General features: G+C 41.7%; 5 protein-coding genes and 1 long non-coding RNA gene across 7 annotated transcripts in view; 4 read left to right on the plus strand and 2 right to left on the minus strand.

Annotated features, from left to right (window-relative positions):
• The window catches only part of LOC145428749 (uncharacterized), a 217,496-nt gene that overhangs the window by 66,758 nt on the left and 124,580 nt on the right, over positions 1–26,158 (minus strand). The gene's annotated exons all lie outside the window — the stretch shown is intronic.
• On the minus strand, positions 3–2,430 carry hmces (5-hydroxymethylcytosine binding, ES cell specific). The gene is made up of 7 exons (XM_026168733.2): positions 2,263–2,430; positions 1,884–2,105; positions 1,404–1,547; positions 1,098–1,292; positions 748–902; positions 479–671; positions 3–387 (listed from the first exon to the last, which is right to left on the minus strand). The coding sequence occupies exons 1-7, from the start codon at positions 2,413–2,415 to the stop codon at positions 196–198; spliced, it is 1,254 nt and encodes a 417-aa protein (XP_026024518.1). The 5' UTR covers positions 2,416–2,430; the 3' UTR covers positions 3–195.
• LOC113022839 (tubulin monoglycylase TTLL3-like) lies at positions 2,569–8,766 on the plus strand. The gene is given in 16 exon segments (XM_026168709.2): positions 2,569–3,050; positions 3,178–3,302; positions 4,652–4,749; positions 4,841–5,012; positions 5,103–5,158; positions 5,275–5,403; positions 5,488–5,602; positions 6,281–6,385; positions 6,472–6,661; positions 6,769–6,917; positions 6,996–7,216; positions 7,218–7,240; positions 7,894–8,153; positions 8,302–8,477; positions 8,567–8,592; positions 8,594–8,766. Coding segments are annotated over 15 exon segments (1,950 nt in total). The 5' UTR covers positions 2,569–3,050; positions 3,178–3,202; the 3' UTR covers positions 8,724–8,766.
• On the plus strand, positions 9,317–14,710 carry uqcrc1 (ubiquinol-cytochrome c reductase core protein 1). Its single transcript, XM_026168719.2, has 13 exons — positions 9,317–9,569; positions 10,521–10,661; positions 10,781–10,867; positions 10,991–11,120; positions 11,351–11,549; positions 12,131–12,210; positions 12,313–12,428; positions 12,587–12,730; positions 13,149–13,309; positions 13,407–13,492; positions 13,812–13,900; positions 14,035–14,110; positions 14,204–14,710. Exons 1-13 carry the CDS (start codon positions 9,507–9,509, stop codon positions 14,266–14,268), a joined length of 1,437 nt encoding a protein of 478 aa, XP_026024504.1. The 5' UTR covers positions 9,317–9,506; the 3' UTR covers positions 14,269–14,710.
• On the plus strand, positions 16,963–18,925 carry LOC113022862 (uncharacterized). Its single transcript, XR_013909064.1, has 2 exons — positions 16,963–17,798; positions 18,126–18,925. It is a non-coding gene; the product is annotated as an uncharacterized LOC113022862 (long non-coding RNA).
• cidec (cell death inducing DFFA like effector c) lies at positions 21,439–26,128 on the plus strand. Of its 2 annotated transcripts, none has more exons than XM_026168743.2 (6): positions 21,439–21,686; positions 22,971–23,039; positions 23,148–23,301; positions 23,981–24,130; positions 24,718–24,911; positions 25,644–26,128. In XM_026168743.2, exons 2-6 carry the CDS (start codon positions 22,987–22,989, stop codon positions 25,825–25,827), a joined length of 735 nt encoding a protein of 244 aa, XP_026024528.1. In that variant the 5' UTR covers positions 21,439–21,686; positions 22,971–22,986; the 3' UTR covers positions 25,828–26,128. The 2 variants fall into 2 exon arrangements, with proteins under 2 accessions (XP_026024528.1, XP_026024529.1); XM_026168744.2 differs by lacking the exon at positions 21,439–21,686 and adding an exon at positions 22,424–22,701.

The raw sequence follows: 26,158 nt of genomic DNA on the forward strand, positions 1-26,158 counted from the left end.
CATTATTGTGTCTGACATTTATTGATGAACTCTTAAATTGTTGTAGAACAATGAATTACATTTAAAGTATTCATAAGTACAAGTTAAATTTTCTTAAAAGTTTAAACTTTTTCTTATACAATTGTACAGCAGCAGAGTACAACAAGTAAGGCATGAATGGTCTTTCAAACACTGTCGAGTTTTCAGTTCATGTATTTACTTTGTTCTTGGTTTCTTGTTGGTTCCCTGAAGCCACTGCTGAAGTCCTCCTGCAGACTTGCGCTGATTCTGTGGCTTGCTTGCTTGCTCTTCTTTACTTTCACTTGTGTGGGACTCCTTCCTCTTTGAAGGTGAACTGCTCGACAGCCAGCTTGCCATCATCTTACTGCTTGCTGTGGACTTGGGTTCCTACGAGTGAAAGAGTCAAATTTCTCAGCTGTAACCGCTCTTGTTAGTACAAAATGGCTAAAATTCCCAACCACATCATTATATCTGATACCTTTTTGCTGTTGAGATCCACTGGTTGGAGGCATTCTGGAGAGTTGTTGCGCGTGTTGTTGACAAACGAAGAGACGGGGTGAAAAGTCAAAATATTTTTTGACTGGAGCAGTTTGAGAGCTTCTAGAGACTTCACCTCCCCAAAATCCAGCCATTGCCTAACCTCTTCCTCCCCATCAAGGATCGCTGGCATCCTAAAAAGCAGTCACAATGATTTATGATTTTACACAGCACGAATTAAGAGCATGTTTCCTGGTCTGGGATTCTTACCTATCATGGATGCTTTGCAGATTTGGGGAAGCATTCACAGTTATTACACTATATGAGTAAAGGGGTTCTCCACCTCCAGGTGGTGTCCAGCAGTCAAACACTCCTGCCATAGTTAGCAACCTCCATCCTGTCCACTCACCTGCAGCTTCTCCTCCCTGTTAAATACAGAGTATAATGGGGATTTCAACAATGCAACAGAAACACCTGGTGGACACATGCACATTTTTATCTTGGCTCATCTCCCACACAGGAAACTTAATATCCGCCTAAGCTGCATTCTCTCTACTTTTGAAGTAGATGAAAAAAAATGTTTGTGGAGCTTATATTGCAACAGAAAACCCAAAGCAAACCTTCATCAAACCAGAGGAGGCTTTGGCTGGAGGGCGCACTGACTCAGAGTCTGAGTTCTTTCTTTTCTCCTGGCTGGGTCCTGACTGAGTCTGAGGGAAGTAGATGAAGAAAGGCTGCTTGCCTTTTTCAACCTTTTGCCACTCATAGAAACCATCAGCTAGAATGACACAGCGCTGTCCTTTCAACATAGGGTCCTACAGGGAGATGGTAAAATGGTTAAGACACTCCTATGTAACAAAAACCGACAAGTAAAGCAACACGTGATGCACAGGAAATGTAACATCGCTTGCTACTAGGTAAAGCACCTTGTAGGACTTCTTCTGCAATATATTCTCACTGCGGCAATTGCTGGTACTGTATTGCATCTTGCTGGGGTCACTCTCCTTAAACCATGAGGGTACCAGACCCCACCGCATTGAGGCCAACACACACTTATCCACAGGAGCATCCTGAAGACAAAAGACGGACACAATATTCAATGAAAAAAACCCAGAAGGACAGAATATGTTTTTGAAGCCTGTAATATTTAATACATAGTCGGTCAACAGACACAAGAAATACATTAGCAAATGTTAACATCACGTTTTTAAGTTCTATAACTGTAATAAAATATATAAGGTTTTATTACGAGGTTAGACAGTGACTGACTTCACCTGGGGTCCTCTACCAAAAGCCCCACTTCACTTAAAAACGTCACATCTTCCACCTTCCTCGGGCGCTTCCCCAATATAAGTTAAGCTATAACAAACAGTTGACATGTTAGCTTCTGTATACGTTATAATTACCTTGTCAAAATGCCTCTGTGACAGCAGGACGGGACTCATGGACTGCGGGTTCTTATTGTAGGAGGGTCGATAGTTGTCCGCGTCTCCATCCCTCCAGCGGGGCTGTCTCCTCTGCCCCCTTCGGTTTCTGTAAGAGCAGGCTCGTTTCAGCTCGTCAGGAGCAAGGGTACATGCTGTTCTTCCACACATATTAAATGAGACGAAGCAGAACTTTTCCAACACCTGAGAACGACATTAAAGGTATCGTGTTAGCATGTTAGCCTGACTTTTTATCGACCAAAACATAGCTCTAGAGCCGCTGACACTATTTAGGACTACTTGCCCCACCACTTTCCCAATGTTGTGGTATATTTGACGTGCATGAAAAAGCTGTACTTACTGTATCTGAGCCACTCTTAACCTCTGAGTTTGTGTCCGAGGTGAGGTTTAGAGTTCGGTGTATTTTTGAATATAGGGCGGGTATTTGCCTGGGCAAGAGCCGTGAAGGGGGCGCGGATGTACACGCCGTGACGTACACCGGCTCTGCTTCCATCTAGCCAGAGCCAAGATGGCGGCCGTACGGAGAATAATAATAAATAAATAAAATAATAAAATAATTATTCAAATATTATATTATATTATATGATAGCTACAATGTTTAATTATAAATAAGTACCTAGCTCTTCTTTGTGCCACCAAAAAAGTACCAATACAACTGTGCAATTAAGACCACTGAAAATATTTATGACAGTGCAACAGGTAAAATGTAAAAATTAATAATAACAAAGAATGAAAATGAAGAATTAAACATATATTGCATTCCATAAAATAATATTTGGCATAAACGTAAAATGTTAAGCGATTTCCATCAACACACTAACCAAGCGGAGTAGCTAATGTTAACGCCTAAATATTGCTCACGTCGCAAATAGATAAAGACGGAAATGTTAGCGGCTTTCCACGAGTTGCCAAGGCAACAGTAAACAGGTAACGGTTCAGGCTCAGCATGCGCTCCTGACACCTGTGGGTCTCAGCAGGTGAGAGGAGAAACGCGATGGTGACATGTTTTATTGGAGCAGCTTGTGAGTTTACTGTGGTTAGCTACGCTGCAATGACAAGACAATCTTGTTAGTGTCTAGACTGATATGTGTAAATCTATGGCTCCACTTCTGGCCTTCCGTTCAAAAGGTAACTGAAGGCCATATCACACCCTGCAGGGGCATTAGACACAAACCTGACAGGTGTATCAGGTGTATCAAATTAATTGCCCACCCCTGCATTAAACCGTGTCCCCGTTTTGTGTGTAACTATGAAGCAGAGCACAATGATCCTCCTGAGGAATGAGAGCTGATGTCAGTATGGAGTCTCATCGGTCTGTCCACATGGACCAAGAGGGACACCAGACCACAGCTGGACACTGTGCTCCATGCCCAGAGAGCGGTGAGAGATACAAAACTATAAAAGCAAATGCTGCCTCTGTCTGAACTTTCCAAGGAGCAGGCAAATGCAACTGGAAATCACTGGGTTGTATTTTCTTTCTGGCTCCATCAATATCAACTAATGCTCCCCAGTTGATTCCCAGGTTTTGTGCCAGTAATCCTTACATTTATTTAAATTTTATTACCCCATTTTATTGTTAAATGTACAGATTATAACTTTAATAGAGGAAATTCTTTCAGAGGAAGCCATTATTGTTGAACTGAAACATGAACAGTATGTTTTCACACCTCAAGACAACTTGGCCTCTTTCTTCACAGACATGGCTTGTAGATCACAAATGCAGAATTAATCATGAGGTCACACTCAGGACAGGTGGCTAAGTGTTTGAATGCCAAAACTATGCATTAAAGTTTCATGAGCTTGTTCCTTGGTCTTCACTTAAGATACTAAGCCTTTAGCCTCTGGTATTACTACCCTAGTCTTTGTTATGCTGTACCTATCATGTGCCAACAACACTTGTGTTTAGTGTCCTTTATGCATTGGGGTCCCCCCCCCCCCCCCCACCCTCCCCTCCCCCAGCTTGCATGATAGTTTAATAGTTGATATGATAGTTGCATGGGATACTCTTTGTGTTACACGGGGGAATCAGAGGCTTGTTCGAGATGGAGAATGCTGGGATACAGAAAGACGACCAAGAGGAAGCCAAAAGCAACCTGCAAACAAGTAGATTCACTCTGCATCTCAGAAATCAGCTTAGTGAATCATTTTCCCAAAGTTGGGAAAATCAATGCTACATCAGTTAAAATGAAGATTTAAAACAAAAAATTAACAAATAGCTTAAATAAGTAAATGGCATGTAGCTCAGTAAAATGCAATGTGCCCAAACAAATATCTTGATATGGTAAAACCTAGGCTAAAATAAAAACAAAGAAAAAGAAGTACGTGTTTACATAACTGAGCAATATGAGCAGCACGTTGGTGTGAAGGTCCTGGGGGGATTTCTACATGTAAGGTACATGTTCTCCCTGTGTCTGCATGGGTTCTCCAACTTCCTCAGGCAACCATTAGGTCAGCTGGAGATTCTAAATTGGCTCTTAGTGTTGTAATTTTTTAAAACATTTATTCATATATATTTTATGTTACATATTTTGCATAGTGTTATTGTTTTTAGGTTGTGGTGCATCTATTTAGCCCTCCGGTCGACTCTGCTGCTGTAACAATAGTAATTCCCCACCTCTGGGACTAATAAAGGTTATCTTATATTAGGATTATTGTCCAGCCAATAAATGCAGTCAATATATTCTTTTCAATGACTGGAATGTGATTGTTTATATGGTTGTGCATGCCAGCTACCCATCCTGAGGTCTGCCGCAATTTTGTCAGCCTGCCTGCTCTTGACCTGGATAGACTGAGAGAAGCCAGGGTTGTCGTAGACAAAGCTGTCAAGGTAATCCTGCACTCCTGAATGTGTTCAAAGCGTTCATGTGTTTTCAGGATTGCGAAGCCACTGTTTGTTTGTCTGCTCTCTGTCCTCTCAGATGCATAAGGTGTTCTCGATCCAGGGCAGGTATCCTGTTATCAGGGAAGGGCTGAGGGCTAGAGGCTGGGTTGAGCGGTGTATGGTCTACTCTAAGCGCCGAGTGTGTCGCCATCAGAGCAGTAGGAACAGAACCGACTCGAATTATGCTGTGTGTAGTGATAGAGATGATGGTGAGCTAGAAGTGTGGCTGACTCAGAAGACTAATCGTGGGTATCTCTGCACACACCATCATTTTATCAACATTTGGTTCTTCTTTTCAGACAACTCAAATGATGCTGAAAAAGAAAAAGATGCTGACAGACTTCACAATGTCATGGTAAGACCAGCTTTTCATGTTGAGGAAGTATACATTGTTAACCTTGGTTAAACTGATTAAAATTACAGCCAATCCCAGATTCAGATCTCATCTCTTTCCTCTGCTCATTTCTGTAGTCTCGCCTGGTGTGGAATGAAATGGTTTACTTCTACTGGACAAACCGCAGAAAGGCCATCAACACAAAAAACCTGCATAAGGAACAGATAACTAATCATTTTTCAAAGGCAGGCAACTTGACCACCAAGGTACATTTATTTGCAGTTGTTATTTCAGACAGCCTTAGGATCCAACTCTGTGCCCCCCATCATTACTTCTCTTTCCCGTTACAGACAGGCTTGTGTTTGAATCTGAGGAAACTACATTGGTTTGATTCGGCTGACCCAGACACATTCTTCCCCCGCTGTTACAGACTAGCAGCACTAGATGAGAGGCATGCCTTCATTGGTTAGATCTCCTTTTATGTCTTTTCAAGCTTGACCTCTTGTACTGTACCTCTTTGTAATGTTTTTTTTATTTTTTCAGTTTTTATTTCTGCTTTACTCATCTCTTGTCATGGTGCTGGGTTGGTGACCCACCGTTTTGTGTTTATTAATATTATCATTATTATTATTGATTATATATTCTAGCTGAGAGGTTTTCTTCCCATGCCTCCTTGTGTGTCTGGTTATGTGTCGGTGTGCTCTCTCTATGCTCTCTTTCATGTCCCTGAGTCGGTGTCTGCAGTTCTTTCGATGGTTCCAGTTTTACTTTGAAGGTCTGTGTCTCGTCTTGTTAATTAAGATCAGCTGTGCCTCCCTTCGGTTTGCCATTTTGTGTTCCTCTGTGTGTATATTTATAGTGTGGGGTTGCCTTTGCTGGTTGCCGGTCCGTCCGTTAGTTGGTGTTCTCTGCATCTCTCTCTGCTTCTCATCCCATGTTTCTCCCTGCATGTTATCGTTTCAGGTTTGTTTATTAGTTGCCCCAGTTTAGGTTATGTCTTAGTTCTGTCCTCGCTTTTGTTTGCTTTCACCTTCTGTAAATAAAGCTCACTCGCATCTCAGCCAGTGCCTGCATCTTGGGTCCTTTTCTCACAACACCACACGGCTTGCCCCGCACACCATGACATCTCTGATCTCTGTGCAGATGACTACAGGAGGACTGCGTGCACCAGTCTTCTGAAGTACATTGTGGAGAAGGACCAATATGTTCAGGGAGAGAGAATAAGTCACACCATACAAGCTGTTAAGGGTATGACCTTTTCTCACATAAGTGTATATTACTCTGTTCAAAGAAAAAAAGAGAGAGCGATCTGTGTTTTTCGTTCTTTCCTTCAGGTAAGAAGAAACAAAGCAAACGGCAGTCTAGCCCAGTGAATATTTCCCAAACGATCAACAAGGCACTCAAAGTTTGCGAGGACTTTCTGCAGAGTCTGGAGCACAGTGACATAGACACTAACTTGGAAACACAGCAAACACCCGCACAGGAGTGGGCAGAGTTTTTAGACAGTTACTATCTAGTTGTGCAGTGAGTATGCATCACCATGTGCGTGTTAGAGAATTATCCAGAGGCTTTAGCAGACCAACATGCTCTTCTCAGTCAAGTACAACTCTGTTGTGTGCTTCCTTGCTCAGTGGTGGAGCAGAGATTGATAGCAGTGATTATTTAGTGATCCACTGCAAGGCTATGCTGCAGAGGATGAAGATAGTCAATCCCCAGCTGGAGATAGAAGGCATCCATAACATCTGGATCATCAAACCTGGAGCAAAGTCCAGAGGCAGAGGTGAAAGGCCACGCACAATCAGGCCTTTCCCAGATTGTCTGACAAAGTCATGGTTGATCTGTTTTACTTTCTTTCTAGGGATCAAATGTGCTAATCGTCTTGACCAGATCCTCGACCTGGTGAAGGGTGATCCAAAACTTATCAAGGAAAACAAATGGGTGGTACAGAAGTACCTGGAGCGCCCCTTCCTTATCCATGACACCAAGTTTGATGTGCGCCAGTGGTTTCTGGTCACCGACTGGAATCCTCTGACCGTGTGGTTCTACAAAAAGTGCTACTTACGCTTTTCCACACAGCCTTTACACGCTAGATTCAATGGACAGGTCAGATGAATAACATAAGAGGTGAAAATGAGAGGAAGGGGAAGACATGAAACCAGTTTGACATTAAAATAGAAAAACAGGAAGTGAAAGGCCGCACAGGGGCAACATTATTTTGCATGCCATTTTTGGCGGGAAATTTGATTTTCCATCTGTGCATCATTTGAATAGTTGTTAACTTTCTCCTCTGGGTATAGTCAAATTCTAACATCTGCCTCCGCTTACTTCAAACAAATAGAAAGCCACAGTGCACAGTCTGTAAGTGCTTCCATTGAGCTGAGGGGGAGGAAATGTGGGAATCCTCGGAATTTGTGTATTAGAAATATATGAAGAAATTATATGAGTTTTGTCAGGAGGGATTAAGCTGTTGCAAACTTCAAATAGTTCCAACTAGGTTGCAACTCATGTGGGATTTGGTTAACTATATTTACCGGCCAATTTGTTAGGTCCACTTGTTTGACTTCTCATTAATGCAAATATGCAATCAGTCAATCACATGGCAGCAACTCAGTGTACTTAGACATGTAGACATAGTCAAAATGACCTGCTGATATACAAGCATGTCCTGAGTTTGTGTCTCCTGTAACACTCTTCTATATCCTAGCCTAACAAACTCTACCTCTGTCCAATAACAATTTTGTCTTTTATTTTTTAAGCTCCATGCACTTGTGTAATAACTCCATTCAGAAGAGCTTGAGGCCCTTGCTACAGCGGCACGGAAGCATTCCAGTAGACAATATGTGGTCGGTTGACCAGTTCAAGACATTTCTGTGCACCAAGGACCGGGAAGCTCAGTGGGATACTGTAGTCGTCCCATGAATGAAGAGAGCTCTCATCTATGCGTTACAGACAGCACAGGATCTGGTAGAGTCACGCAAAAACACATTTGAGCTCTATGGTGCTGATTTCATGCTAGGTACAATGGGCCCGCCATACATGACACACTGTATTTCACATTACACTCTCTGCATTCATTTCATTTAAATAACATTTAAATATTTTTACTGTTATAAGAACAGAATAATTATCAACAACTAACATGTTATAACATGTTCATTTTTCAGATCGTGACTTGCATCCGTGGTTGTTAGAAATCAATTCTAGTCCCACCATGGCTCCATCAATCCCTGTGACAGCCCATCTCTGTGCTGCAGTGCAGGAGGACACTTTACGAGTTGTTCTGGATCGGAGAGTTAAGCGCACAGCAAACACAGGAGACTTCCAGCTCATATATAAAAAGGTCAGGAACAGCTTTCCCTTCGTTATGCTTTATGTATATTTAAATGGAGACAATGATGGAGTACTTCAGATGTCATTTTTCATCTTTAGGCAGCTGTGAAAGTTCCTCAGTATGTGTACAACAGTACGTGTTGAGGGATTCAGAGTTAAATGCCCCTACTCGCTTCCTCCCCTGAAGTCCTCCAGCTGTGCAGTGCCAAAACACCGTTCCCCATCAAAGACAAGAGTCCCTCAGCAGAAAAAGTAAAGTCTCTTCCTAAGCTACCATTAAAGGATGTAGCTCAAAAACACCAACTGTGGGTTTCTGCCACCTCCTCGTCTTCTTTCTCTCACCCTATGATGGTAACTCAACAATGTCTGACAACAGAAGAGATGTGTAACATCTAATAAGATAACATTGTGGAAACTAGATAAACGATTTCATTTTAGTGGTGATTTTGCATTAATTACAGTTTTATATATAGAAAGCCCAAAATAATCATGAAAAGATCAGAAAAGAAGTATGAGGGGTTAAAATATACCAACAGCGATCAGGAGGAGATAGACTGAAAGAACTGGGATTGCTTTTGTGAAAAACGGAGATCACTACACTCTCACCGGAAATCTCTTTCTAACAGAGATGGAGTAAAATGCAAAAAGCTAATGAGGCTTAGTATTATTTAATATCGCTGACATTGAGACTCGCTAATGAATTCCTCAAACAGAAGATACCGTAAACAGAATGGAGAAGCTGTCAGTAACGACAGTGAACAGGTGGCGGCGATCATGCACAGCTCAACGGTACTGTAAGGGAAGTCCACGCGAAGAAGACACATGAGCGCGCCTAGGTTGTACTAGATTGGATCAGCGGGGAACTCTATTGTGTTGTGATTGGCTGCTTTCCTTCGGCTAACGAAGTCTAAACCAATAATAGCAGAGGTGCTGGCGCCTGCATCACACTGTAAGAACCAATCACGGCGTCGTCCCTTCGACAGATCCAATCTAGCACCAACCGAACAGCCGAGACTGCCTTCTGTAACCGTACGAAGAAATGGCTGCGTCCGTATGCCGAGTGGGGAGCACTGTGGGTCGAGCCCTTGCCAAAACCCACAGAGTAAGTATCTCTTTAAAGGTCGTACAGAATACTTTGTTAAAAAATGTGGAATATATTGGCGGAATGTTCCGCAACACTAAAAGTGTTCTGGTACGTGCTAGCCAGGAAGCTAGCTAGCTGTGCTATTCGCTGTACAGCTATGGAGAGTCTGTAACCGGTTAGCATTAGTTAGCTATCACTGAATGCAAGGTCAATCGGCTTATGAATCAATACATATTGTAACAGCTACCTAAAGCACTTTGTCCACTTCATTAAAGATCTTTCAAGCAGTCTTATTGTCGTTTTACTTAAATTTGGTCATTGACGAGGTAACATTTGCTATTTGTCCTCACTTGCCCTCAAAGACAAGTGAGGCTAGCACCGATAGTGTAGCGACTTTGGAAAGACACATGACTACTGTTGTTGATGCGGCTGAAGAGCCGGATAAGAACGAATACGTCAACTCGAAAATAACATGAAAACGTCGTAATAACACCCAGGTTGGATTATACTTGTAGCATAAATTCAAGATTTTACCAGATTTTGTAATAACAGTACAGTTCTGTTTACTAGTGACAGCCCCTGACATGTCATTACAGCTGTACCGTCTTAAAAAGACACTGCTCTAGAGGGATTTGGGGTTAGCCTTTCTTTTTTTGATCACTCATTCTGCAGGTGATAAAGATTGTGCTAATGAACTGATATTTATTACCTATTAGCGCATACAAAGTCAGAAAAAACATGCTTTCCTCCCAGGTAATCAGTTGTAAACACAGAACAAAATGGATCATTTTAATTAAAAGCCACCGCTAGCAGGAGAGTCCTTTTGAACTTGCAGATAGATCATTGGGATGGTACACCAAATGTTCTTATATTGGGATGTTATGTAGTATAATAAAATATAAAAGTGGTTCTCCAGAGTCCTATTTTAAAATTTATTGTTTTAATGTTTTGCATCTGTAACTTCTCCAGCCCATCCTGCTGTCCTTGAGGCGTGGACAGGCCTCAGTAAGCTATGCCCAGAGTCTGTCAGGAGCCCCTGAAACCCGTCTTACTACACTGGACAATGGTTTGAGGGTTGCGTCTGAGGAGACTGGACATGCTACATGCACTGTAAGAACACGTCATAAATAATGCTATAAGTTGGAGTTGTTTAAGCACACAATAGACACTTTTACTCATGTAAACCTCAGCATATTTATTCAGCACATGCCATCTCTTCTTTGTCACAGGTTGGACTGTGGATCGGTGCAGGCAGTCGCTACGAGAGTGAGAAGAATAATGGAGCAGGCTTTTTCCTGGAGCACATGGCTTTCAAGGTAAACTTCATGACCTTTGCTATCCTACAGGGCTATTTGTTAAAGTAGAATTTATATATCCAAAATGACAGAGGTTGCAATTACATCCCCCCCTTCAGTAAATGTGTTTTGTCTTCTTTGCAGGGAACCAAGAAGCACCCACAAACAGCCCTTGAGCAGCAGGTGGAGTCTATGGGTGCTCACTTGAGCGCCTACACCTCCCGGGAGCACACTGCATACTATATGAAGACCCTGACCAAAGACCTGCCTAAAGGTGAGAGGCAAAAAAAAAAAAAAAAACACAGATTCTTCTCTAGTTTTAATAATACAGTGATCGCCAAGACATCACAGTGAGATAAACTATTTAATGAGAATATAACAATAAATCAGTCATTTATACTTGGTTCTCTACTATGAAGGGAAGAAATTCCAACTTTCATTGTTTCTTAGCACCTAGTATGTGCATTTCTCCTCTTAGTTGTGAACAACATCTGTGTTTTCCAGCTGTTGAGCTGCTGTCAGAAGTCGTGCAGAGCTGCTCCCTTAACGAGGCTGAAATCGAGCAGCAGCGGAGCGTGGTCCTGCGTGAGTTGGAGGAAGTTGAGAGCAACCTGCAGGAAGTTTGCCTGGACCTGCTGCATGCCACAGCCTTCCAGGGGACTGCTCTGGGACACAGTGTGCTGGGCCCCTCCAGCAGTGCCAGGTGGGAGGAGCTGCCTGCTCATGAATATCTCTAGATTATTATTATTATTATGTCTTAGAACAGCTGTCAGGGGAAAGACTACTCGGGCTATTCGAGTTGGCTCAGTATAGCTTGACTTAGTTTTTAGGGTTTTCCATTTAGGTGGTACTACCTGATACCAGGTACTATTTTTACTACCTACTTGGCTGATGTTCCAAGTGATCTTAGGCGAGCTGAAAATGTGACATCAGACTGTTTGCCACCGACTTGCTAGTCAGTGGTGTCACTCGATGATTCCCGAAACCTTCACGAAAATCAAAATTGCCATTTTTGAAAAATCCAGCAATGAGGGAAATATGCTTATATTGTACTTTTTTTTTTTCTTTTCTTTCTTTTTTTTTGGAGCTAATAAATTGTCACCTGTTTGCTATCGCAATAATTTTTATACTGCATATAAATTTATACTGGTATTATTGCAGACAATATGATATGGCACAGCTCTAATGATAGTTGTTATAATTCTTTAACTAACACAGCAAAAAAATCACACAATTTACACCTTTATGTAAAAAAATGACTAATCTTTTATACAATGCTCACAGGAATCTGACCCGCCAGGATTTAGTGGATTACATCAACAGCCACTATAAAGCTCCTCGCATGGTGCTCGCTGCTGCTGGAGGTAGGTGTTCTTCCTCTTACGCTGTTAGGACGCATTATGGTGCATTGTAATGCTCTACAACCTTGAAAGCCTTGATGCTTATCTGGTGTGTTTCCTCTACAGGTGTGAGCCACGACGAGCTGGTTGGTTTGGCCAAGTCTCACTTCAGTGGAGTGTCTTTTGAGTACGAGGGAGATGCTGTCCCTGTGTTATCACCCTGCCGGTTTACTGGCAGTGAGGTGAGATGTGTTAATTAAAAAAACAAATAAAAACTGCATCTTCATTTTTTTTTTCTTCAGTATTTGTGTTTATAAAGATTTCAAAAACCTGGTTCTTGTTTAGAATGAGACGTGGGGACATTCAAAATTATGGTAAATGGTCTTCTTCCTCTCCTCAGGTCCGTATGCGTGACGATGCTTTTCCCTTGGCACACATTGCCATCGCCGTGGAGGGTGCTAGTGCTGCTAGTCCAGACATCGTGCCTCTTATGGTGGCCAACGCCATCATCGGCAGCTATGACCTTACCTACGGTGGTGGAAAGGTTGGAAATGTTATTTATTTTTTAAAATGTACAGTGTAGAACAGACGGCAACGATGAAAGTGTAACTGTAGTATTGAAATGTCCACAAACATGACATCATCATGCTGGTTCTTTATCTTTTAAGCTTTATTTGTTCTCAGGTAAAAGTGTTGCTGCCACAGTGTATAGTGTATCAGATTTGAGATTTAAACTCAGAAAGGAGGATCTTGCTGAGATGAACAAGTCTTTGTTATGTCTGACAAGAAAGTGATTAAAATGTAAACAAAAAAGAGTACTTTTTTTTAGTAATACTGTAATTATATTGTGAGTGTCAGCTATTGAATACACGAATCAGTTCAACTGGAAAAACTTGACTCTTGGTTTCTTCTTTAGTTATGAAGAAATATAATAACATATTCCTTTTTCTTCTCTTTTTCAGCACCTGAGCAGCCGCCTGGCTCGCCTGGCGGTGGAGGATAACCTCTGTCACAGCTTCCAGGCCTTCCACTCCTCTTACAGCGACACTGGCCTGCTGGGCATTTACTTTGTGGCCGATAAGAACAACATCGACGACATGATGCACTGGTCCCAGAATGCCTGGTCAGTAATGGTTCACGGACAGAGAGATGCAACGGGAACATTAGAGTCTGTGGTTTGTTGCTAAAGGTTTAATTCCTTCATATTTTGCTCCCTGCAGGATGAATCTGTGCACCACAGTGACAGAGAGTGATGTCGCCAGAGGCAGGAATGCTCTGAAGGCTAGCCTGGTTGGACAGCTCAATGGTACGTAATATCTGTAATGGATTATACATGTGCATATAGTTTTTGCACACCGTTGAAAACCTGGAATTTTTAGATCTTTTTCATAAGCTCCTTTCAAAAAAGTAAAGTCCTAAAACGTTTTTGAGCTGAACATGTGCAGCAGAATGAATTTGAGAGCAATGACACTACCTGATGATACTGTGTGCACTGCATCCCTGAAAGTCTCACACAGTACAGTATGTTTTAATCACAGAAAAAAAGAATGAAAACGTTCTCTTTTTATGAACTCGGACACACCACTCTCATGAATTATAAGTTGACACTCCTGTTTACCTTCTAGGAACAACACCAATCTGTGATGACATTGGCAGACACATTTTGAACTACGGCCGGCGTATTCCTATAGCAGAGTGGGATGCTCGGATTGATGTAAGTTTACTCTAAAGGACAAAAAGATCACGATGTTCTGTGTCTTCACAGCATCATACAGTACCTTCTCAGATTTGGCTTAGTCCTGTAGTCTCTCCCGGATGAGCGTTTTAACTCTAAATCTTTCCTTTCAGGCTGTGACCCCCAAGATGGTGCGTGACATCTGCTGCAAATACATTTACGATAAGTGTCCTGCTGTGGCTGCTGTCGGTGAGTTCTGCTGTACTTTTAGTCTCTTCACAGCAAGGATGCAGCTCATGCTGCAACTATTTTCTGTAACCTGTCCCTCCTTCTCTCCACCAGGCCCCATTGAGCAGTTACCGGACTACAACAGAATGCGCAGTGCCATGTACTGGCTGAGGTTCTAAGATCATTAGTTATGTGTCTCTTCTTCCTCACCCTTACTTCACCTTCCTCCCCTTATCTCTGCGAGAGTAAACAGTGGATTCTCCACATGTTGGTGTGTCAGCAAAGGCAGCCATCCAACCTCTGCTTCCCGTTTTTGTCCAACCAGCTCATTAACAGTAGCCATCAGGGGGCAGCCAATCTGCATATTTTGTCTTTAAATTGCGTTCTGGTTACATATTGATTGTACTGCACAGGTACTGCTCACCTTATACTGATTTATAAAGGGAACAGAGGGCTGACTTGAACATTGAATAATTATCAGTGTGACATAATATGGTCAGTACTGAATATCACCAGATGGAGCAAGAGTATATTTATAATTTCTGTAACATTTGTTTCTGTCCACTATTGTACATAACAGAAGCTCTCATTCCAACAAAAATTAAAAAAAAAACTGTAAAATATTTGTCTTGTGTCCCTTTGTTAGTCATACAAAAGGATTTCTTAATGATTAAATTATGTAAATACAGAAATGTTGAATATGAATGTAAACAGTACGCGTGTGCACAATATAAGCAAAGAGCTAACCTGGTCTTACTGTGAGTCGCATTCACACCTCACAATGTTTTTAAAACATAGGTTTGTAATATCAGACCACTAAGGAAAAAGTACTTTTTAAACACAGCAAGGGCTTTTCAACATAACATTTCTAAACACAGTAGTTTCCTTTAGAAAGCATCAATTGTGTTTCCGCATAAGATTTTTCAGCAGAAGGAAAAACTTTAATTGAGCCAAAGCACAAACCACTGCTGTGCAATGATGCACTTTAACTTTGCGATACTTGAAACTTATAAAATCAGGTTAAAGCTGAGGGTTATCTTCCAATTTACACACAGTATAAAAACAAAGAGTGCGCCACAGAACAAGACTAGGACTGCACAGGAATGGATTGTGAGGTTAGCAAGAGAAAACTATTCGTGCAGAAGAGACACCTTGAAGTCAGACTGAAGCATACTAAGGACAAGAACAGATGAGATGAAGCTACAGCTTTTTGACCATAAAGATGCTGCTCATGTTTGGAGAAAAAAGGAGCGGCTACAACCCAAAGAACACCGTCCCCACAGTGAAACACAGGAGTTGGGAGTATTATGCTGTGGATGTGGAGAAAGAAGAATATGTGAAGATTTTGAAGAAAATATCAAGCTGTAAGCAACAAAACTAGTCTGGTCAGTGCTTTGTTTTCCAACACAATAACGACCCAAAACATGCTCCTGAAGAAGACCAAAGTGAAAGTTATTGACTGACCTCATTTGAATCCCATTGAAAATCTGTGAGGTGAACAGAAGAGCAAAGTCCGAGAAGACCATCAAATCTAGAGCAGCTTGACAGATTGGCTAAAGAAGAATGAGCTGAGATTACTCAGGAGGCATGTTTGAGACTTGTTGAAATTCACAACAAATGACTGCAAGCTTTAATCCATCAAAAAGGATTCACAATTATCAATTAGCATTGGGTGGCCCAATAATTTTGCCCCTGGCAGATTTTGTAAAGTAAAATAATGTAAGCATTCAAAATAAAACTAGTTTGTTTGGAAGAGCTGTGTGGGGGCTAATATTTCTGTCTGGAGGTTCTTGGACTTTTAAAGCACTGATGATGTGGTTACTAGACTACCTTCACTTTTAAATCTAAAGTTTTTGCTGGAACTTAAATTGTCACAGTTTTTGTAGTGTTGTAAACATCGCACTTTTTACTTTTCTGAAAAAATTGTATACATTAATGAACACATTATCATTCATGTTGTTGTCCTAAACCAGACGTGCCATTTGTATTATCTGTGCTCAGACTTCAGATGATATGTTGGGTTAATCTGTGATCTTTGTCTTGACGTTTAAATTGTGGCTGTGGCCAAAGCGCAGTTTGCCTACTTCAGTTTTGCCACAGTGAATAAGTATTTGCAATTGTCTTCTAATAGCCTGTCCTTACTGCTGCCAATTGCTGCGTTTTATTAACAACGTCTTTAGAACTTAAACATTTCATGAATATTAAGCGGGGCGAACAGTCGGAGAATAAAGTGCTCTCTGATACGCATCAGGCTCATTGTAAACAGCCTACGTCATTAGTCAGTTGAATGGGCAAGTAGGACCTGCTATGACGTATGTTTTATCTTGAATCACACAGATGACATCGTCTGAGGTTCATGTGCTGCTCCGTGTCATGTTGAATAATGCTGCTGGTACAACTCAGTACATCTGTTTGTTGCTGTGTGACATTACTGTGACCTGTGGGTAACTGAAACGGCTCGTAAGCCTGAGGCCCTCAAGGACCCAGCAATCGTAATCTGGCTGCACTCGTAATATATCATTAGTCGGATGAGAGTAAGTTCTTTGATGGGCCCGAATGGAGGTGACTCAGGAAACGAGATAGGCTTCGTCTTGTTGAGTTGCCCTCCTGGCCCTGTAAGACTTTTCCTCCTTGTTCTTCTCCACGGGGCTTTATCTGCAGTCACTTCTCCTTCTAACCTCTTTATACTCACCTCTTCTCCTCTGTGCTCTGTAGAAAGGAAGAAAGATGTGTTCTCACAGCATGTTCCTCTAAGAGTCAATGTTTTTTTTCCTGGGGCATAGGCGTAAAAACACGTCAAGGAGGGGCTGTCATGCAGAGGGTCAGATCGAAAAGACTGACATTAGTCAAAGAACAAGTTTCAAAACTGGCAGCCAGTGAAAAACTTTTATTCTGTGTTGTTAATTGGTATTAACAAACACACACAAAAAAAAATTCACCTCACTCACCTCATGTCTTATTTAGTTGCTGTGATTTCCAGCTAATGCATGTTACAGAACAGACTCACTCACACTGTTGTCAGTAAATCTAAACCAGCTCCCAACCACCTTAATGTTTCAAACTCCTTAAATACATTCAGTTAAATTAGACCAAAATGGGCATGTCTCCCACAGTGTTCTTATCACTGTCATGTTTGATGTTCACTCAGTCTGCACGGATGATTTCCAAAACATAAACTAACAAGCATGATGAAAAGATGAACAATTTATGGGACATTTCAACACCCAACAATTACTGTTTTCTCGCAGCGTCTCCATGCTTAACTTCTGAATGGACGTGGAGGTGGGCTGTGCTTTGACTCCAAATTGGGGCAACTTTTCAAGTCACTCCAAGCAAGCTATTGTGATTACTATTGTGTTATTTTTAGAAAGAATAAGATAGCACTGAGTGCAAAGGAAATGAGATGAAATGAGGGGAGGGCGATGGGGTGTAGAGATGTAAACGATAAACAGAGAGGGGAAGGGGCAGTGTCACGGCGAGGATTAAAGTGGTTGAAGACGAAGCAAAGGACGAGCGGCTCATCGTCAAGTCCAGTTCAACATCCGACCGTGTTTGGTGCACATTGCTCCTCCGGTGAAGAAGCAGAAGCTGTGAGACAGAAAATACAAGATTACAGGACATCTGAGCATAAAAAGAGCTGCTGTCTTTAACACAGAGGAGGGAGAAGTGCCTTTTTGTCAAGTTACCAACTTTTGATATTGGTGACTGAGTAAGTATTGATTTTGGCTGGCTCTTGACGAGGTTTGCAAAGATTTATCTATGCATGAATCAGAGAATACTGCAGACTATAACAGGAGGATCAAATGGATGGATGATTGAAAGGTTAAGAAACTAAATATTCAGATGATCTAAAATGATTTGCAAAGAACTGTATTAAAGAATTTTGTGTTTCATCATCTTTTTATTGCTGAAGAAATAAAAAGCTATTTTTATTTTTGTACATCAGTTGGATATGTTGTTGTCTTTCCATGCGATCACTCACTGAAGTCTTGCACTGTCACAGTTGTGTAATATGGAGCTGATTCTCTGCTTGCAGACAGTCCTGACCATGAGAAGTGTGCGTGCGTGCTTCTGTTTGGCTCTGCTGCTTCCTTTGTGTGTTCAGAGCCGGAGGAGCAGTCTGGCTGTTGCCAAACTCGATGAAGACACAGAGAGGGACATGCTGGCTGTCGACATCTTAAACCGCAACGGTGCGTTGAGCTCACTGCTCCGATCACAGCATCATCTCGTGCTCAGGCGAGCCCCGCGCCCTGCCTCCCAGGTGCCAAAGAGAGCCCAGCAGGCGTCCCGTTTTGCTCTGTCCCTTGATGTTCCCACCAGCATCCTCAGTGTACTCATAGACCTGGCCAAGAATCAGGACATGAGGACCAAGGCAGCAGCCAATGCAGAGCTGATGGCACGAATAGGCAAGAGGAAATGAAAGCCCCCCCGGAGAAGTTTGAAGGCTTGATGGAGGAAATCTCACTTCACAACAGAGCTAACACATTGTGGCACTGACACCTGGTTAGAAACAATGTTAGTTCATGTGAAAGTAGTCATTGCGGTCAGTATCTGTCCTTTAGAGCTTAGATCTGCTTTACTTTTATACTTATATTTAATCCATTCCACACACAAACCACACCATGGACTGATTAATCACTACAGTGATGTGAAAAAACAAAACAAAAAACCAACAACAACAATCACAACAAGGACACTGCAAACAATGTAAGATGATGCTGGTGTTTAGTCTCAGATACTCACCATTGGCTCCCAAACTGTGACTCGGAGAAGTGTTTTATTGTATTTGCATGCAATCCGTAGAAAACATACAATTAAATCCAATATCATAATCCATTTTTTCTCAAGTCTAATTCATTTCTGCACTGATATCAGGCACGCTTGCCATAATTACAAGCATCAGCAGCCCATAAAGCACAAATGAATGGGTCTCAGCCAAATGAGCCTGCGTCACCCACAGCAGGCGCCGATGGGTGATAACAGGACAAAGACACGCGCAGGATATTGACCTCTGAAAAGAAGAAGAGACCCTTTCTAAAAACCTTTGTTCACTACTGATACATTTGGCAAACAAGTCACAGCTATTCTTAGTCTGAAGCCCTATCTGCTCTGGAGTAGACTAACATCTATGGCATAATTAATCTGTGCTCTTACACCGAGCAAGAAATGTGAAGCAACAGAGTGAAATAAACTGCTCATCTGATTTACACTGTGAGGCTTTTTTCTTCTTCTCTGTTTTATGCTGACCATGACTTTGGCTTGATTTAAATATCATCTTCACACTTTTGGACCTCAAAACGTGCGGATATAACAGAAACTAAATGAAACAAATCACTTCAATTACTGTGATTATAATACAATAAATATAAGTAAAGAAGCCACTAATACCCTGCTGAGCAGCAGACAAACTATCTGGAATTAAGATAAATGCTCTGACGGTTATTTACACAATAGTATTAGATTGTTGCCTTAGCTGGCATTAATTAGCTTGGGGTTGTTTACACTGCCATGAGAATATTATAACAGTATTATCTCTGTTTTTTTCAAACCTTTAGCCTAAAAGCATCTCTTGTAGCAGTTACCACGGGCGGTAAACCACAAATAAAACAAGTGTTTCTGCTTTTAAACAGTAATTTTACTCTGTGTTTAAGCTGGAGCTTTGTTTCCCATGACACAGCTCTATAGTCTGACGTATCTGTCTGGTGAAGCATACTTAAAATATGAACTTATTATGAAGTTCAAATAAATACAACTCACATCATCATCATCATCACAAGGCAGTTATCACCATAAACCGCAACTGGAGTGTACTCTGATTTATGTAATGAGTGCTCTCATCTGTGACACCGCAGTCTTTATTTGTCCCTTTCAGTTTGGCTTCCAAGTTGTTGCACGCATTGGCCGAGACAGCTGCTAAGAGTACAGGAAATACACTCGGACTGAACATTTCAGTCAGTAAGTAACCATTTTCCCTCCTAACAAAGCCTACAGCGTTTGCCTGTCTGAGCATTTTTTGAGTATTCCAAATTTTCACTATTCCACTGATGATGAGATGAGAAATGCTTTGTTTATCCCATATCTTTTGAATTGGACACTTTTATAGTTGTGATGGAGAGGAGGCTTGTGAGAGGAGGCATATTTGGGAAATTCTTTTGAATTTACCAAATAACCTGTTGAAAAAAATCTGGCAGATGGTTCTTTGTCAGACAGATATATTGTGTTATGGAGGATGATAATGTGCGGTATGAAAGATTTCCCGTGTGTTTCTTTGTGACAGCAGAGCTGAATCAGTCTGTTAGAGAAGGAGCTCTGCTGCCTGTCCAGTAAGTCATGCAGAGGTTTCTCAGGATTATCCATGATGGATGATGGTTTTTCAGATGCCTCGTCTTCATCACAGCTATAAAAGTGTCCAGTTTGCAGCCAGTCAGAGGGCCAGCCTTCCTAATCAGTTTATTCAGACTGTTGGTGTCACCAGCTTTGATGTTGCTCCCTGAGCAGACCACAGCAAAGGATGCTGAGTGATAGAAAACCTCCATCACTCTGTTGCACATTGAAGGAGCTCAGCTTTTGCAGGAAGCAGAGCCTGCTCATGTCCTGTTTATACAGCCTGTGCTGGTCTTCCAGTTGTACTCCTCCACCATATCCAGATCCTGTCCCGTAAACGATAAACAGAGAGGGGAATGGATTGTTCAGCCAACCTCTTCCTTCTGAAGTCCATCACCATCCAGGTGGTGTCACTGCTTTACAGATGATTCCTCACAGACCACCCCACAAACAGTTTAGTCCTCCTCTCCATCACTAATACATCCAACCACCGCAGAATCATCAGAGTATTACTGTAGGTAGCATGACCAGGAGGTATAAGGGAAGTCTGAGGTGTACCAGGAGAACGGGAATGGAGAGAGCACAGATTCCTGTGGAGCTACTGTACTGCACATCAACCAAATCACACAGAGCTCTGTTCAGCATACTGAACCCTCTTTGTGAGATAGTCAGCAATCCATGAGATGGTCGAAGTTTACTGACATTTCCTGTAGCTTTTCTCACAGCAGCAGCCGATTCATTCAAAATGCACTAGAGAAATCAACGAAAGTGAGCTTCACTGTTCAGTCATTACTGTACAGATGCACCAGCATGCAGATGCTCTCATCATCTTATCATGATGTGGTCTGTATGTGGTGGTCACATTTGAAGATTAAAGATTTCTGTATATTTAAATGTTTTGTAATAAAATAGATTATGTATAAATTGCCCAGTAAAGTTACATATGTAACAGCAGAAAGTTCCTACCTGCAGTTCCTTGCTCATCCACAAGATGTCCTTTGCTTTCTTTTTTACTTCCGTAATTAATTGAAATCTTCATCCACTATCCTTTGAGGTGCAATTTTAACATTTTGGATGAATAGGTGTTTTCACAAGTAATGAGTATGCCCACTGGATAGCATGTTGTTTAAAAAAAAAGAACGACACTAACCCTAAAATAAAGACAGGTACATTCAAAATGGCGCAGGCTTCAATTACAGCCGTTAGCAGGTGTTATTAATTAGCGGTTCAGCAAGCTAGCGGGAAGGCGCTTCACGGGAGGAACACTACAAACGTAAGGGTTCATCTAAGGATTTTGCTTCGCTATGATTTGTTTTAATTACCACGAACAGATTTAATATAAACCGTGAACTTTAACGAGCATTTTCTTTATTTTTCTTGTTTTTGTGGAGCCATTGTCTTTGTTTGTGACGGTGTACACTTTGTTCACGGGCGAGAAATCCTAGTTTAGAAATGGCTAAATCCCCCATGTTTAATAGGTGAACTCCAGTGTCCTTTAATTTATGTATTTTAAATTGTTAGCGGCTTTCATTTGTCTAAACATCCGTTTTAGCTGGATTGAGAGATAAACGAGTATACAGAAATGTATCTGCTGCTTTTTCCTACAGTAACTTCTTGACTTTTAGGATTTTCCTTCGGCGCTCACAGGTGATGTCAGACAATGACGTGTAGCCCAGTGTGATAACACCTGACAGTGCGCACACACCTCGTCAGCGTGAGCCAATCCTCCAGTGTGATGTGCTAGCAATGAACTATGACCTAATTTGTGAAAAGTACATGTTCTCATGTCCTCCAGCATTATACAATAATGCTGTAATTAAAGCGTACATTCCCCTAAATAACATCTGTCCTCAGATCACCTCAACCGCTTTGGAGCCTCACAGATTCAATTCAGTTTTGAAGCCACTAAGCAGTGGAGTTAGTTAGAATTAGGTTAGTGCTGCTCTGCTGAACACACTGCCTGATTCTTCATGCAGCTGTGTATTTTTAATTTTAGCTGAACTTTCTTTAAGATACTGGGTTATTATAACAAATTAAAATCCAGGGCCAGTGGGAGTGTTTATGCAGGATTTCTCAATAAAGCTGACGAGTTGCAACCAGATCAACAGTCATCAGCACAAAGTTCAGTGACCAAGTGTTGCAAGAAACAGCAACAAGAGAGGAGCGTGTACTTTATCTCAGAGGCTTTTGTGGTCCACACTGCTGGGAGCAGCGCTTCGGGAACAAAAACGATCAACATAATGATTATATTCAGACAGGGTTGGGAGAAGTCTTGAGTTTCCTAAACTGTAAGAGTTATTATTCTTGATTGTTTCTTTTCTTTTTATTGGGACATAATCATGAAATTGAAGGAATGTTTATCTTACAAGTTATATTTATAAATGAGTAAGACTGACTGCCAAAAGTGGCCTCCAGTTCCAGAATTTGCTGAAATCGTTTTCCTAATTTTATTACTGGTATTTTCAGTTTTAAACTGCAAAGCTGCCACTGTCTCCTTCTGTCTCCTCATTTTTCACATGAAGCCTAGCTGCCACACTGATCATACTTATAATTGCAGGTCGAGTTGTTCTCATATGGATTATGCGATGAGGTCACTCAGCCTTTTCACGCCATCTAACCTCTCCAAGTAAGTGCTTTGTGATGGTTGTCACCCTTAGCTCTTTTGCTATTTAAAATTTTTTTTTTCTTTTAAATATATGAGCTGATGACCTGACGTCTTACACCTTTTTCTCAGGTGTGTAACAGCGAGCGTGTCAGCTAGTGCCTCCATGACCCAGCAGCTCCTGTCGGGTCGAGTTCCTCGACCGAAGCCTTTCAGGGTCACGAATGCTGACCGCAGTGTGAAAAAGGGTATAATGGCAGACACGCTAGAAGACCTGACAAATAAGGTGAGAGAAAGATGTGAGGTGTAAAAATGCTGTGTGTGTCGGGGGGGGACTTGGTCAGCAGCTAATAATCATGGTAAGGTGGTCACAAAGCATTTGGACTAAAAACGGAGGAATCAGGGGGATTCTGTGGTGTGTATTGACCATTGAAATTAGATAAAGGTTTGCCACTTGTTGCTGCACCATCTGAAGTGATTGAGTGTGTTTCGAGCTCATGTAAGTGAAATGTAACAAGAAAAAGGGCTGGTGTCAGACTATAATAATGTTAATTTATAAAGAAGCCAAATTTAATCAAGCCTAAAGTGTCTTAGCAAGATCTGAATGGCTTCAGTATGCCTTGGCATTAATTCAGTGCTCCTTGTAACTTTTGGTAAAGGGATGAAAAACAGGCTCCCTGAATCAGCTTCTTAATGATGGCTGTGGAGAGTGCCGTCTGACAGAATGGTGTAAAGGGTCCGATGGGTGTTGAAGGTTATCATATGTGATTCATAGCGTTTTCATTACTCATCAAGCCGTCTGGCTGTTGCCTTAACAATGGAGTCATCACAGAAGAGACCACTCCCAAAATAAATGTTTCAGAACAGCTGTGTAATAACTGCTTTATGGTTTACGGCATATTTTCTTGTGATGAGGTCACTGTACGTATTTATTTTATTTTTTCCTCATCTCTACTCTCGCTCAGGCCAGTGACTCGTTGGGTATACTGTGCGTCAGTGCGTTGGTGTTGGATGAAGATGGCACTGGTGTGGACACAGAGGAATTCTTTCAAACGCTCCCAGAAAATGCTGTTCTGATGGCTCTGCAGAAGGGACAGAAGTGGAGCCCACATCCTGTATGTAGTTTTGATTAGCCACAAGATGGCACTCTTGGCCAGCAACTTTACTTCATTGTGGCCGTGCAAATATTAACATATTGATAGCCAGTGATTCTTTGATGTAGACTGATAGAAAGGCATAATGCAGAAGCCATGAATATGGACCAGTCTGTGTTGTGATACATTGGCTATCCAGTTAAATATTTTATCCATCAAATTAAATGGAAGGGCAACATGCCATTTGTTGTGCAAAGGCAGAACGCGGAGTGAACCTCACATTAGTTTCTCCCCGCTCAATATTTTTGAGAAAAATGGAAGGCAGGGGTCTGATACTAATTGGACATGAGGGATTTGTGAGATTGCAGTAACATTCACCCAAAAGCAATTAACTTTCTCAGTAAGTGATACATGCATTAATTTGGACCCCTTCCCAAATGTTTTCTGCAACGACCCCTCATTGACCTTTTCTCATTGTCATTTGCTACTCACATCATCGCTGGCAGGAGCGCCATCAGTGTGTAGTTCAAGTGTGTGGCGGTGGAGTTGAGCGCTGATTTGTGCCCATTTGTCCTGACTCATATCCCTCATCCTGTCGCCCCCCCCAGTACAACCTCTCCAGAGATTGCCTTATTGACTGCAGGCAGCAACAGCAGCGGAGAGATGTGGCCAAGCTGACCTTTGACCTCTACAAGAACAACCCCAAAGATTTCATTGGCTGCCTGAATGTGAAGGCAACGCTGTATGGTGTTTATACTGTGTCCTATGACCTGCGCTGTTACGCTGCCAAAAAGATGCTAAAGTGAGTGATGGAGGCTGCCAAAATATTCTGATATTTTTGTATTTTGTGTTGAACTATTATGTAACTGATTGTTTTTTCAGAGCATCTCTGTGGCATCTTTACTGAAACATATTGTTTGTAGTAATAGCTTAATCCACTTAGAGCTGAAAACTGATCAGTGTGAATGAATTTCTAATGCATAAATTAGCACGATTATCTTTTGAGACTTTTTAGTATTTTTTTCCCTCCCGTGCTTCTCTTATAAAAGTATTAAAAGCAGACCCTTGTGTATAAATGATGCACTCGGGTTTGAGCGTGTACACCTGTGTGGGTGGTGAAATGCGCAGACCCTAGAAGACCAAAGGCTAGATTTTACTGAGATTAATTTTGTTATGTCATCGCTGCCGAGACCTGCTGGTTTTCAGCTTTGGCTCGGAGCTTCAGTTGAGAGGATTACATTTTGCAGACTTGTCAAATGCGATGCTCCTATTGCAGGATGTGTGGTTTAAAAGGTCGTGGATATCAGTTTTATGAAATGCAGTTGATGTCAAAATTGAGCATCTGAGGTCGTGACTATCAAGACTATCTGGCTTCCTTGTGTTGTGACTTGTCTGAATTATACCAGACTGATACTCGTATCTCGTTACATGCAGGCTGTTTGTGTGGGCCTATTGGTTTCCACTCATGTCGCTGTAAATGGGAACTGGCTATTTATGACCATCCTCCCTCTTGTTCTCATGCGTGTGATTCCAGGGAGGCTCTGCGATGGACCATCTTCTCCATGCAGGCCACAGGCCACATCCTGCTGGGCTCCTCCTGCTACATCGAGCAGCTGCTGGAAGAGGAGGCGCGAGTGGAGAAGAGCCTGGCGCTGCCACAGGAAAGCAGGATCAGACAGCTGCAGAACATGCTGCTGGGAAAGATTTCTTACTTATGATAGACTGACAGTGGTGAGGTTGAGCTCTTACCCACTCTTAGATGTACATCAGTGTAGTTGTCACAGATGAAGCATGCAGTTCGTTTCATCATCTCATAGTTTCCAGTGCAGTTTGGCAACGTCATGAATTCGGCAGTCTCTTTTCAATGTCACTTTTTTTTTTTTTTTTTTGCTGTTACATTTGTTTACCTCTTATGTATGTATAAACCAATGCCACAATTTATTCCTCTAAAATCACTTTTACTCACTATTGTGCAACTTTTTCCTATGATGATATAATAAATAAAAGCAACTGTTTTTATTTTGCCATTCCTGAAAGTTCATTTAAATG

The sequence above is a fragment of the Astatotilapia calliptera genome, chromosome 5 (genome assembly GCF_964374335.1).
Source record: "Astatotilapia calliptera chromosome 5, fAstCal68.1, whole genome shotgun sequence".
Taxonomy (NCBI): Eukaryota; Metazoa; Chordata; class Actinopteri; order Cichliformes; family Cichlidae; genus Astatotilapia; species Astatotilapia calliptera.